The following is a 13798-nucleotide window of genomic DNA, read 5'->3' as shown; positions in this document are numbered from 1 at the left end:
GCCCCGCCCCGGCCCCTCCTACCTGGAAGCGGCGATCTCGGCCTTCTGCTTGGCGATGGTGGCAGCGCGCTCAGCGGCCTCCACCGCGCGGTCCACCTTCTCGCGGATCTTGCTGGCCCGCAGTGGGATGAGGTTCTTGCGCTTGCCGCTGACCAGGACGTTCTGCTTGTACTTGCCCTCCTCCTTGGTGCCGTCGGGGAAGGTCATGCAGCCGTAGCCGTGCCGCTTGTTGCCCGCCCACTCGCCCTCGTACTTGAGCCCGTCCGAGCGCTGGCTGACGCCGAAGCCCGAGCGCTTGTCGTTCCTCCATTCGCCCACGTAGGCCTCGGTGGTGGTGGCATCGATGTCGTCCTCCACGGCCGACAGCTCGGCCTCGGCCTCGCCCAGGCTGACGGTGGAGTGGACATCGCTGGCCGTGGAGCTGACCGTGCTCATGGCCGCCTCGCTGCGGAACGAGCTCTGTTTGCTGCGCTGGCTGGCCAGGCTGCTCTTGGACTCCGACTTGCGCAGCTTCAGGCCGCTGAGCAGTGAGCGCCGGAAGAGCCCCTTCTTCTTGCTCTTGAGGGCCTCGGCGTCGCTGTGGGCCACCAGCACGAAGCCGCCGCGGGACACGGCAGGGCTGCCGGCCACCGCCGGGGCGGCGTCGGGGAGCAGCGCCGTGCCGTTGGTGTGCTCGCTGCGCAGGGAGTTGATGGACGTCCTCAGGGGCGAGCGGATGACCGCCGCCATGCCGTAGGGGACACTCTGCCGCACCCCGTATCCCTGGCGCATGCCGCCGGCCCACTGGCCCTGGTAGGTGCCTGAGGAGACAAAAGGCAGGGTCAGGGGCGCTGCGGGCTGCCCGTGCTCTGAGAGCCTGGAGCACCCTGGACGTGGATGAATGCCATGCCCGCCTCCGTGCGCCCACACGGAGCTTGCTCCCCTGCCCAAGGGGTGGGTGGGGAGGGGGACGGCTAGCCTGGCCAGGAGATGCAGCAGCACACAGGGGATTTCAGGTGCCCAGGTACAGCTGCGGGCGGCAGATGGGATACAGGCAGGCTTTGGGGTGTGGGTGGGGGAGTAGGAAGTTCCCCTTCAGCAGAAGTATCTAAGAGGGGGCTCTGGTGGATTAGTGGGTCACACAAGGAGCTGCTAATGACCAGGTCAGCGGTTCAAAAGCACCAGCCACCCCGAGGGAGAGACAAGGCTGTCTGCTCCTGGAAAGAGTTACCGCCTGGGAAACCCACAGAGGCAGTTCTACTCTGCCCTGCGAGGGTCCTGGGAGTCAGACTGGCAGTGAGCTTTGTTGAGAGGTACCTAGTCCCTGAAGGAGGGCATCACGCTGGGCCAAATCGAGGGCAGAAGAGAGAGGAAGGCCCTCCTCTCGGTGAGATGGATGGACACAGCGGTGGCCACGATGGGCCCCTCGTGAGAATGGATGTGAGGATGGTGCAGCGCCGGGCAGGGTGTCCTCCTGTTGTTTGGACACAACTCAATGGCTTTCGACAACGAGAGGTAGCCCAGGAGCCCACTGGTCCACTGCTACGTGCTCAGCTGCTGACTGAGAGGCTGGCAGCTCAAACCCCCCAGGGCAGTTCTGGTCAACCCTGCAGGTCCTTACAAGAGCTCCCTCGAGGGCCCCCAAGGACAGCAGAGGTGTCTGAGGAGAGGCTGGAAGCCACGTGGAGGGCACTCAGTGGAGGTGTCAGGAAGCCACGTAGCCCTGGCGGTCACGTCAGCACGCGGGCTCACAGCTGTTGGTCATCTGTGAAAGCAGGCAGGTCTCTGGTCCTCCTGGCCCTCGGTCTCCTCCTCTATACAATGGAGCTGGAAGCTCAGCCGAGACAGGCCCCGGGTCCTCAAAGAAGCCTCAGAGTGCACCTGGCCAGGGGTGGGGTCTTCCCCTTAGTCAGGAGCGAGGCAGTCACCCTTCGTTCTCACCAGGGACTCCCCAGCCCTGGGAGGGAAGGAAGACCAGGGTCCAGCATGGCCCCCCACAACTCTCCAAGTAGCAAAGCAGAGGACGGGTCTCAGCAGCACCCAAAGCAGCCACGGAGTCGCGTCTGTCTCTCAGCGACCTCAGAGCACAGAGCACAAGTGTCCCCATCGGGTTTCTGAAGCCGCGAATCTTTACGGGAATGGGACGCTGCCTCTTGCTCTCCCAGAGTGGCAGGTGCCTTCAAGGCCGCGGCTGGTGCCACCGCGACACCTTACCCATAAACCTGAACCCACCAACCCCGGAGGCGACTCTGTAAACATGCGGATCTGCTGCCAGCATTCCAGACTCAGACAGGTCATCCCCGAGGAGCCAAGTGCTTCCGTCTCCTGAACAAGCAAAACACCCGGCAGTCCTGAGCCTGGCTTTCTTCGGGCCGGGGTGGCCTACCTGCTGGCCCTCTCACTGAGGTCACTCCCCACACCTCCCTGCTGCCTCCCACTTCACCACTGCCCCCTCACATATACATGCACCTGCCCTCGCAGGTCAAATCCTAACCATGTGGGGCCCAGGTGAGCCAGAGTACCCCCACCCACAGCCCTCAAGTCAAAGGGCATCCTTGACACCATCCGCACACAGACCCTTCCTGGAGACCCCTGCCCTGCAAACCAGAGCCCAGTCAATCAATCCCCCCAGCCCCTGGCCCTCCTCTCCAGCCACACCCCCAGCACCCCCGACACCGCACACAGACTGAAGGCCCAGTTCCCCCTGTCGGCATGGGGGGCTGCCCGAGTCCAAGTGACTACACGCGTCCGCGTGGAATCGTCTCCCTGGGCTTGTCGGGCGTTCGCTGGTTCTTGTTGCCAATCCTCACAACACGGGCAGGGTCCACTCGAGACATGGGTCTCACGCGACAAGTGACAGCACCCTTCTCAGCCGTGTCTAGAGCTGCTCCTCCCCGTGGACGCAAACCCACTGCCCTGGGCTCCTGCCTCAGTTTCTCCATGGTGCTGGCCAACTCAATCCTGTCCAGAAAGAGGACAGTGGTCAAGGCAGGCCCTCGGGGGTGGCTGTGTTGTTGCATATCTCCGGGGGTGGAAATTCACGCAGCACGCCAGCTTCCCGTCAACAACTCACACCGCCCTGTGTCGGACATGAGCTACCGCCCGCCCCCTGGGTGCCATCGCCTCGTGCCACTCCTTCCTGGTCCCCTGCGTCCATCCTTCTTTCCTGTCCCTCCGAACCAACTGGTGGGTGCCCTGTGGCTGACCGTCCTGAGGGTCGGCTCCTCCAGCGGTCACTGATCACTGTACGGAGCTGATGCAGGCCTTGCAGATGGGTGGTCCCCAGGGGGGATTCAGTGTCAAGTACGAAGGGCCTCGTCTTGAGGGTCCCTCCAGTCTCGGGTGGGCTGCTCAGCAAGCCGGGTCTTCTTCTAACTTTGGATTCCATTCCACATTTTCCTCCCACTGGCCCAGGGCCCTCCGGGACCCTCGTGTGGGAGGAATAGGTTGGTCGGTGGTAGGCAGGGGCAGGCGGGGGCATCTAGGTCTCCCCCCGCCCCGGGGTCGGGGATGGGTGGTCCTGGGGATCACTGTTTCCTGGGGCTTTGGTTCTCCTCGTTCTTCTGGGCTCTGGCTGGAGGAAACCAAGAGTGTCACTTGGGAGCTATGAAATCCCCGATGCGGCTCCCCCAGCGGGATGTGGAGCAGCATCTCTGTGAATGACAGCAGGTAGCTTGCCCCCAGGGACACCTCCCTCCCCCTGAGGGTCCTTCGTTGCAAGTAGACTCCCAAGCCTGTCTCCCAAGGTGCCTCTGATGGACTGAACCCCCAGCCTTCCCGGCAGCAAGCACGGGGTGGGTCAACCATGTGGCTGTTAGATTTTATGCAGCCCTGATGGAGCCTTGGTGTGGAGGGGGAGGGGTGGAGTCCAACCTGTCAAACAGGTGGTAGCCTGGCAATGCCTCCTTGTGGGCGTGGCCTGCCACGATTCCACTGTCCTTGGATCCATGGGCCTCTGCCCCCACTGGCCTGGGACGTCCCTGCATCTGCCTCACCTCTGCACCATTGCCCTGCAGGCGTGGGTCTCTGCAGGGTTCCTGCTGGCTCAGGACCTTGCACTTGAGTTGGGCTGAGCTGGGCTGGGCTGTCTGTCCTTCTGGGTGAAATGCTCTCCCTAATTGGCTCCCTTATGGCCTTGGTATTGTTTCTCTTGGCCAGGGGTCGGCACACCACCTCACCAGCCACGCGAGGCTCCCTCGGCCCGTACCTGTGGCCCTGAAGTAAAACGGAAATATCTTAAGAGGGTCTTATTCAGATAACGGTGATCTCAGTTGTTTGTGAATCATTTTTAAATTGTTGTCAATGTCAGGACCAGCTCCTCCAGCTCTAAAGGTTGCCGGCCCTGCTCCAGGGACATAAACCAGTGACGTAGCCCAGCCTCCCACTGCCATCAGGACCCTGGACTCCAAGGCAGGATGGTGCAGCTCTGTGTGACTCCCGCCTCTCCCCCAGGCATCCTCCACTTGCATGGTGTGTTCTCCCCAGGGAGGGAGGGCAGGCGGGCGGGTGGGCCCTGGGTTCCAGCACTTTATTCTCCACCTCACACGATGCCCAGAGGTGTGGAGGGAACACTGGCCGAGGGGCTGGAACCCCCACAAAGGGCCAGAGAGAGCCTGTGGGGCACACGCCCTCCCTACTGCTCCATTTAGCATGCAGCCTGTGCCCAGCGTCTCAGGCTGGCCCCAGAAGCAGAGCCGTGGCGGCCCATCCCTGCAGCACGGTTTACTGGGGAGAGAGGGGTACAGAGGGGGGGCAGTGCTGGGAACCTCCTCACCCCACCTTGAGATAAAGGGGTGGGGCTTTTGTGCCCCTGGCTGGCGAGCAGCACAGAGGGTGAGGACACAGGGGGTCTGCAGAAAGTGGAGGCGTAGCTGTCACCTGCAACACAGTGGGCCCCGCCGTGGAGGGGGCCTGGCCGCAGCAGCAGGGCAGCTTGGGGCCAGACCAGCCTGGGCTCCACCCCTCCCTCCTCTGGCCGAGGTTGCACGCACGCCCATCCATTCCTCTGCTGGCTTGGTCAGCAAGGGCTGCCGAGCAGTCCTCCACAGGAACCCCTGGGGCTCAAAGCTCCCCACAGCCTCTCGTGGGATCACCCTGAGCTAGAACCCGTCGGACAGCAATGAACACTCACGTGTGCACACGCGCACACACGGACCAGTCAGATACCCTGGTCAAAAAGTTTCTCTCCAGAACCGTAGAAACCCTTCTTAAACAGAAACACCTGGACTCAGAGCTCGTGTTTCCCCACACGTCCCCTATCTAGCTCTGTACACTGCTGAAGGTGGGGCTTCCATCTCTAGATGTTGCTAACTCTCCCCCAGAGAGCCCTGGGGGCATAGCGGTTATGCATTGGGCCACTAATCCAAAGGTCACCAGTTCGAAACCACCAGACACCCTGTGGGGAAACAAAGAGGCTTTCAACTCCCGTAAAGAATGACGCGGGCAGTTTTATCCTGGCCGGTGGGGTCACCGTGAGCTGGAATTAACTTGGTGGCAGTGAGTGAGTATTTCCCCCCAAGACTCTGCCCCCCCACCCCCTGTGGACATCAAAGCCGCCGTAGAGACATCTGCGAGAGGCTCAGGTCCCGTCCCTCCTCGTTGGGCTCAGGGCTCCCAGGGACATTCTCCCAGGACAGCACAGACCTGGAAACCTCCGAAGAAGGAGCAGGTGCATTGTGGGGACAGAGGGGAAAAAATCCCAGCACAACTCTCCCAGCCCTTTTCTCACCAGCGTGGCCTTCCATGTTCTGAAGACGTCCTTCCTCCAAAACCCCCATGACCATCCTGGTCCTTCATGAGAATCTATCAAGAAAACCCCCCTGGGATCCCACAAAGCGAGATCACCACCACCTTCCGAGCTGACCCCTCTGCCTTGAGTTCCACTGGCCTGGCAGGTCCCCTCGGAGTCACTGCCTGGATTGAATCTGTGCTCTGGAGGCCCTCCCCCCCCCCAGGCTGAGAGAGCTTGCCTGCAGCCGCCCACTGGTCACACAGTCACACGGGCCTGTCTAGATGCGTTCTGTTTGGAATGAACCAGTGCTGGAGGAGCCCTGTGGAGTAGTGGTTACACGTCGGGCTGCTAACCGCAAGGTCAGTGGTTCGAAACCGCTAGCCGCTCTGTGGGAGACAGAGCTCTCTGCCCCTGTCAGGAGTTGCCCTCTGGGAAACCCACAGGGGCAGCTCTACCCTGTCCTATGTGTCAGCCTTATGCAACAGCGGGCGTTTGGTTGGGCCTGGGACCGAGTGGCCAGCCTGTGGCCACAACCTCACACTGGGGCCACGTACAGTCGGTGCCAGTGAAGCCCTTACAGCTGGCCAGCTGATGTCGGATCGGACCTGTCCTATCATCTTTGTTCAATCGAAGAGCTCAGGCAGGCTTCCTGAGTCCCAGGACCAAGGGAAGGGTACGGTGGCTGGAAGGAGGCAGAGAGTGAACCGACCCCAGGGGGCTTCTGCCTAGTACTCGGCAGGGGCCACCACCTGTGAGTGGACCCACAAGTGGACTCCGCAGAAGGGCCGTGGCCACACCTGGCTCTCAGTAGACGACCACCGTGCTCTTCCCTCCAGGAAACACCCTCTGTCCTACTCATGAAAGACGCAGTAAAGCCTGGTAGGAGCCTCGCCCAAGCCAACATCGCCCAAGCCAACATCGGAGTGGACCTGGCCACAGGGTGCAGGCGGTGATGCTCCAAAGGCATTTTTAAGGTGGGGCTGACCTGCTGGCATGAGGCTCCCGGGGACGATTTTCTCGTTAACGCCCTCTATCTGGGCAAGTTCTTGCGACGAGGTGGGCAGGTAAGGTGACCCACAGTGACCGGCGTGAACAGACTCCAGCATCCTTGTTTGCACCGTCCACCTGGTCCACAAACACTGGTCACATGGTCACAACGTGCTAGCCCTGGGTGACCACTGGACACACGACAGTGGCCGACAGACACCTCATGGGTCATCCAACCTACGCTCCAGCCTGGTGATGTCCCCAGGGCGTCCCACCCTGGCCGAGATGCACTCCACCGCTCTGTGGCCTCTAGTGGATGCACTTGGAACGTGGTGCTGGAGAAGAATACTGAACGCACCGTGGACGGCTAAAAGGTCCAACCAATCTTTCCTGGAGGAAGGACATTCAGAGTGCTTCTCGGAGGCAGGATGGAGAGACTTCATCTTACGTACTTGGGACAGGTAGCAGAGAGGACGGTCCCTGGGGAAGGGCATCCTGCTTGGAAAGGTGCAGAGGTGGGAAGGAGCGGAAGGCCCTCCTCTAGGAGATGGGCGGACACCGTGGCCACAACACTGAGCCTGGGCACAGGAGCAATGGCAAGGACGGTGCAGGACCGGGCAGTGTTTGGCCCTGCCATGCATGGGCCGCTGTGGGTCGGAACCGATCCCATGGCTCCTCACAACTAGAAGAAGTCACGAGCGACGATGAGCCACTTGGAAAGTGGCCAGCTTGACCCAGAAACTGGATTTTTTCAGTTACATTCCCCTCTCGGATCGCCGCCCCACCCAGCCTCTGCATACCAGGGCTCCCAATGGCATTCCCTTTAACGGACTAAAGTGAAAATCAAGTGACCACACACAGCCAGCCGTCTTGGGCAGGACTGACCCTCGGGCTACCACAGGGGCCTGGGGGAGGGATGTCCTTTCTCAGGCTCGGTGTCCGCCCTCCACCTGCCTGTGGCTCTGTCCCTGCTGTACCCTGTCCCGCTCCACAGGACACCACGGTATCCTTCGCCTGAGGGAGAAGTCAGTCTGGCTGGAAGACATAGCGGGCGCCTAGGCCACTCCACCACTGGGCAACACAGCCTCATATGACCAGGACCGGTCCGGCCAGCACATGGTCTGCTCTCTCAGGGAGGGGAGGGCTGGCAGCCCCCACCCCCACCCCGTGGAAGACTGGAAGTCACTCCAACACCAGGCAAGCTCTCCATGTGGCCGTGTTTCTCAGAGTGTGGACCCCATGCCGTGGCAGCATAGGGGCCGGCGCGCCTCCGAGCGCGTCAGGGGGCCTGGTGGTCAGGCGTGGGTGCTGTGGTCTGGCTGAGGATTGCCAGGGGACGCTGTGGCAGAACCAGGCTGCTGCCTCTGACAGCAGGAGCAGGGTGCTCTCCATGGTGCTGAAGTGTCTGCCTCCTGCTTCTGGGCCAGGAGGCCCCTCCCCTGGCAGAGAGGGGGCCCAGAGGAAGCCAGCTCCACCCCCACCCCACCCAGTTTGTCCTCCACACCTCACCAGCCACCAAACTGCAAGCTGGGGAGTGTGGGTCCTTTTGGGGAACTCACAGATGCCGCCCACCAGTCCCCACACGTCACCGACATACAAAGGACATACATGCATAGCTGGAATGCCCCAGGGTGATCAGCTCCTTGCTGGAAGCGCCTTCTAATTAGAGAGGGGAGGACTGGGGGACGCCCGAGGAAGAGAGACCGTGGAGGGAGGGGCCGCCCCCTGCCCTGGGCCCTCCTTCCTCTGTCCCTAGTCCCTGAAACAGATGGGGCTGTCGCTGTCCCATCCTCCGGTCAGCTGTGCTGACTGTTAATGGCAGCAAGGGCTCCTCACTAACCATCCGGCCGACTAACCATTTCAGGACGACGCAGAGGCTTGTCTCCCCCCACGCCCACCCACCCCCACCCACTCAGTTTCTTTCTATAAAGCACCTCCAGTCGCTGAGGGCTGAGTCTGGGTGAGGGGACACTATTCCTCAGCGCTGAGCTCCCAGCTATAATTGGTAACGGGCGCCATCTACTCCCCCCCTTTTCACCTTAAGGAGCCTTCTCCCCTCTCCCCGCCCCCCAGCTGGCAGGAAGTGGATCTCAGAGAAGCAGCCTGTCTGCACCCCTGAGCACCTCTTTGTTACCCAAACCACAGCCCAGTGGTTCCTTGCTAGTCTTGGCCTGGAAGGGACTTGCCCCTCCTAACCCGGGCCTTGGGATGAAGGAGGAGCTCGCGGATCCCCGTCCCTGTGGCCGGCCTCCAGAAATATGCCCAGGGGTGTGGGGGCGGGGTGCTCACAGCACAAGCTTGTCTTTAAGACGGGAAGGAAGCAGAGCACGCACATCTGGGATCTGAGCCCTCCTCCACGCTCCCACCCCCACCACCTCCGCGGCCGCTGCCTCCAAGAGCGATCCTCTGCTTCTTGGGAGCCGATCCTCTGCTTCTTGGGAGCCGGGACCAGCCCAGAGCCCCAGAACTTGGGGACCAGAGGGTGGGCCAAGCCGGGGGAATGCGCATGGCTGTGTTTGGGGGGCCGGGTGGGGGAATACCTCCGGGTGAACGGTGGGCTGTACGTGCGTGTGCGCAGGCGCCCCGGGGCTCTGGATCTCGGCGGTGGGTGGGTGTGATTTGTGTGGGCTGGGGGATCTGGGCCGGGGAACAGAGTCTGTGTAGGGGGGAGAGGCCGGGCGTGTGGTTGACTCATCCTTCAGGCTGTGGGTGGGTTTATTTGTGGGGGGAACTTCTGGCCCAAGGGGTGCTGTGTACGTGCCACCCAGGGGGAAATATTTACCTGGGCAGCACATGCCAGGGTCCTGAGGGCAGAGGCCAGGTGGCGCAAGCGTGGTTGGTCAGAGAGGGTCTGGGCGGGGGGGTGGGCACCCATGCAGCTAAAACTCCAGGTTGCTTTCCCCAAACGAGAAGGAAGGTGGGGGGTAGGCAGGAAACAGCTGGGAGGAATTTTTCCACCAGGAAGTTGGGAGCGCGCGCACAGTGTGGCCAGCAAAAGCACAGACGATGCAGCCTTTCTGGTGAGCACGAGTCTCGGATCCACCAGGAACTCACTCACTGAGCGGGCAGGCTCTCCCAGGCCTCAGTCTCCCACTCTGCCAGATGGGTGCCATGGCCAGGTCAGGCCCACAGAGTCAGAGGACACCAGCCCTCCAGCCCGCCCCTCCTGGCACACGCTAACTTATTGACCATCCCTGCGCACCGTCACTTTCATGGTCCCCATCCTCACGTCCTGGGTCCTGGGGACAAGGGTGCTGGTTCTAGGTGGTGTCCGTCCCTTGCAGGTGGGTGGTGACAGGACCATCAGGAAGGCCTGCTGTGTCGCCAGCTAGCCTTGTTTCCTGACAGCCGCTGGCGAGCCAAGCGCGGCTTGTGGCGGTGTCACGTGCTTCCAAGTGGACCTGGGCTCCGCAGGGTCTCCAGGGTTGCTTTTGGGGACAGGGATCTCCAGGCCTTTCTGCCTGTGCCCCTCGTGGTGGACTTAAACCACCCACCATTTGTACCGAGCGCCCTGTACCGCTCAGGGACTCCACAGCATGCAGCATCCCACTCACATCTCCCTACTTGGCAAGTGCTATCCTGAGCCAGCAAAGCAGAAGCTCAGAGAGGGGAAGGAATTCTCCCCGGGACACAGAGCCAGTGCCCCCGTCACAGCCACTCCGTGGGGTCAGACCTGATGCGCTCCGCTCCCATGGCGTGCCTCGCCAGCCCGCACCCTGCACCCTGCACACAGGCCAGGGTAAGCGCCATGGAGGAGAGGCTGGCAGGAACGTGCCCCAGGGAAATGGGTTCCAAACCAGCTCTGGCTAATGTGGAGAGAAGTGGGGTTCCTGCATTATTCATGAGACCGACCGGCGTTTCCCCAAGTCAGCACTGGAGCCGACCGGGAGCTCTGCTGATGTCTGCCCAATATGCCCATCCATCTCCCGCGCGGCGGGGTGGGGGGCTGGGGGGGTGGAACGGGCAGGAGACACAGCCATGAAGCCTGAAGGCTCTGCTGCCCACTCAGATGGGACATGTCATTGGCCACCAGTTGACGGGAGGAGCCCAGGAGTCCGGGCCATTTCCCTGCACTCTGGCCAACGATAAGTCCGAGGACACACATTCTCAGGGGCCCCCTCCTTCCTGTGGAACAATGGTCACAGGTGTCTAACCCAGGAAGGTGCATTGGGTTTTATCTGTCACACCCAGAAGGAGTGGGCACCCTGAAGCCCCTCTGTGTGCCCGCCTGGGTCACCACTGGAGAGGGAGCCGCCCCAGTCCCCTCAAGGGTGGGTGGGTGACAGTGGGTTCAGCCCAGGCGGAGTAGGGTTTCACCCCACCTCTGCTACCAAGGAGCTTGCCTGGCTCTCACCAGCTCAACCCTAAAATGGGCTTGATTCCCCCCCCCACCCAGCACATGAGGCTCCAACAGGATCTGGGTGGGGGCAAGGGGGCGCATTATGATGCAGAAAGCTGGAGCGCTGGGATGGATGGCGGGCAGAGACCACAAGGAATCAGAAACCCAGACCACAGCAAACATCTCTCATGTCAATAGTGCAGACTAACCAGGGACCCTGGACAACACCCCTGCCCCCCACCCCCCGTTCAAACTCAGTCTTCATGAGGGGGAGTGCCTTTGCCTGCCTGTGTCCCTGCTGCCCCCCCAGGACGGGCAGCGCTCAGCAGAGCCAGCACTCCAGCCTCTCCGGCTCAATGGAAACACGGAGTCCTCTGGGAAGCAGGGTGAGGTGCGGGGTGGGAGGGGGACAGAGCAGGGTGTGAGACAGTGCTCTGAAATTCCCAGGAAGGGGCACCAAGCTGAGGGGCCTGGGTCCCTCTCTGCCCATTGCAGCTGGAAGCATGCTCGAGAGCTGGTTCTGCAACCTGGCGGTGGGAGGGGTGGGGACAGCTGCCCCCCCCAGGGGGGGCTGTTTCACAAACAGACCAGCTGGGAGCGCCAGGCTGCCCGCCTGCCACTGCCGCCACCGCTACCACCACCACCACCGTGGCCACCCACATCTGCCTCCTGGCCTCAGCCTGCCTGCCTGCGCCAGGCTGAGCTGAGGCGGCGGCAGCGGGAGGGCTGTCTGCTCCCGCCCAGCCCTTGCTGGGCACCCAGGGCTGGGGCGCTGGCCGACCTGATCCTTGAAAACAACAACAGGACCGAAAAGGCCGCCAGGGACCCGGGCTGGGCAGGGCCATGCGGGCGGCGGAGGCATTATATAATTAACTGCCCCAGACGCCTCCTCTCCGGGTAATCGAGAACCCTGCCTTTCAGTTGCATAAGCCAAAATAATAATTACTCTCCAGCCCTCCGCTGCCCCTGGGGGTGGCCTGGGAGCAGGTGTCGAGCGCTTTCCCCCTGGGGACCCAGAGGAAGCCAGTAGGCAGGGAGGCCGGGCATGCGCTTTGACTGGTCTCCCCAGCAGAAGCACACAAGCCACTGCCCAGAGCCCCGGGTGGCCCCAGGCATCCACGCCTAAAGCACAACCATGCTTTGGGGAGGGGGACAAGGGGGTCTGCTTCTGGGGATTCAGCGTGGAGGGGGACAGGGTATCTTGGAAGCACGTTTGTTTGGACTCTGGCTTTGAGGAATGGTAAAGGCTCCACGCGTCTGTCTCAGATGGACCCGGGGAGGGGGGCGCCCACACAGGAGGGTCCAGGAGCAGGAGGGGATGATGCCAGCCAGACCACGGCATCCAGCCAAGGAGAGACAATCTCAGCGCAGCACCAGCGGCGCCCAGGCTCTGCCTCTGAAGGTGGACCGTGGCAGCTCTTAGAATGGAGGTACAGACCCAGCCCCTGAGCTGATGGGGAAAATGATTCAACCACTAACATCCCAGGTTCCTGGGTCTGGCTAAGCAGATGGGCCTCCCTCCCTCCAGCAGCCTGGGAGGCAGCGCAAGCCCGCATCCAACCACCTAGAAGCTTACTGCCCTGTTGTTTTGGTTCAGGTCCACATCACCCGCCTCCAGCTGGGGAGCACTCCCTCCGCATTGGCTTGCTCGGTTGAGCACTGAGGGAGGCCCAGCGGCGCTGCTATGTGAACGCAAGATGCCAGGCTGGGACCTGACCCCCAGGAAGCCATGCCCAGGGGGGTCTGCCATCAAGGGGAGGGGACCCTCTCCCTGCGCACACCCTCGCGGCCGTCCGAAGGCGGCCTTTGGCCCCACCCGGCCTTCTCTGGTCCCGGCCTGCTCCGAGAGGATGCTCCATGCTCTGCCCAGCTGCGCTCCCCAGGCCCTGCTCAGCTCAGGAAGGCCCCCTCCCCAACACCGGGGCACCAGCCCCACCTGGCAGCAGAGCAACCTGTAGCCAGGGGCCGCTGTGGCCTCCCCGGGGGCCCCAGAAGATGCCCCAGGTGCCCCCAGTCTAACTTCCCCGGAGGCCGGGTGTGCGCGCGCGCGCGCGGGAGAGGGAGTAGGCCCCGCGCGCCGCCCTCCCGCCTGCCCGCCCTCCGGCAGCACCTACCTCCATCCGAGTACGTCTCCGTCCCGTAGCCGTCCTGCAGTCCGTTGCCCCAGGTCCCTTCGTACTTGGTCCCGTGGCCCGTACATTCCCGCACTCCGTAGCGCCCCTTAAATCCGTGCGTCCACTCGCCCTTGTACACCCATTTCCCCTTGCTTTCCAGGCCGGTGCCGTGGCGCTTGCCCTGCGCCCAGGTGCCCTGGTACGTGTTGCCGCTGGGCCAGGTGTAGACGCCCAGCACCTCGAAGCCGTGGCTCCACGATCCGGTGTATTCGCCTTGGCCCTTGGGGCCGGTACAGATGCCATGACCGTGCGCCTTGCCGTCCTCCCAGCCTCCGCAGTAGGAGCCTCCATCGTCAAAATTAAACCTACCCCCACTGGACATGCATGAAACTCGGTTTGCAAATCCCGCAAACGGTGAAAATAATGATAACAAAAACAAGGCGACGAACAAACCGGATTCTTGGGGGGCCGGCCGGCCGGGTTTTGGGTTTTTTAAGGAATAATAGAGAGCGAAAAAGGCAGCCGCCAGGTCTGGAGCGGCGGGCGGGCGGGCGGCCGCAGCGCGGGCTTCGGAGGAATCTAAGTCAATTGGGGGCGATTATTCATTTCGAGCTGCGCCGCGGAGCCTGACCAGCGTCTCGCGCTCCC

At 62.4% G+C, this 13798-nt stretch overlaps 1 protein-coding gene across 1 annotated transcript in view; it reads right to left on the bottom strand.

Moving 5' to 3' along the window:
• Positions 1-13782, bottom strand: part of JPH3 (junctophilin 3) — a 37781-nt gene extending 23999 nt beyond the window's left edge. The window contains exons 1-2 of the mRNA XM_030886566.2: positions 13151-13782; positions 23-800 (exon numbers count right to left, since the gene is read on the bottom strand). Coding sequence (XP_030742426.1) covers positions 23-800; positions 13151-13532 — 1160 coding nt within the window. The 5' untranslated portion in view covers positions 13533-13782. The remainder of the gene's footprint in view (positions 1-22; positions 801-13150) is intronic.
• Positions 13783-13798: the final 16 nt, after the last annotated feature.

The sequence above is a fragment of the Echinops telfairi genome, unplaced genomic scaffold (assembly GCF_000313985.2).
Source record: "Echinops telfairi isolate 266 unplaced genomic scaffold, ASM31398v2 ScPeMD7_2291;HRSCAF=2852, whole genome shotgun sequence".
Lineage (NCBI taxonomy): Eukaryota > Metazoa > Chordata > Mammalia > Afrosoricida > Tenrecidae > Echinops > Echinops telfairi.
Note: the sequence above shows the minus strand (reverse complement) of the source record. Positions and strands in the feature narration are given on the sequence as shown.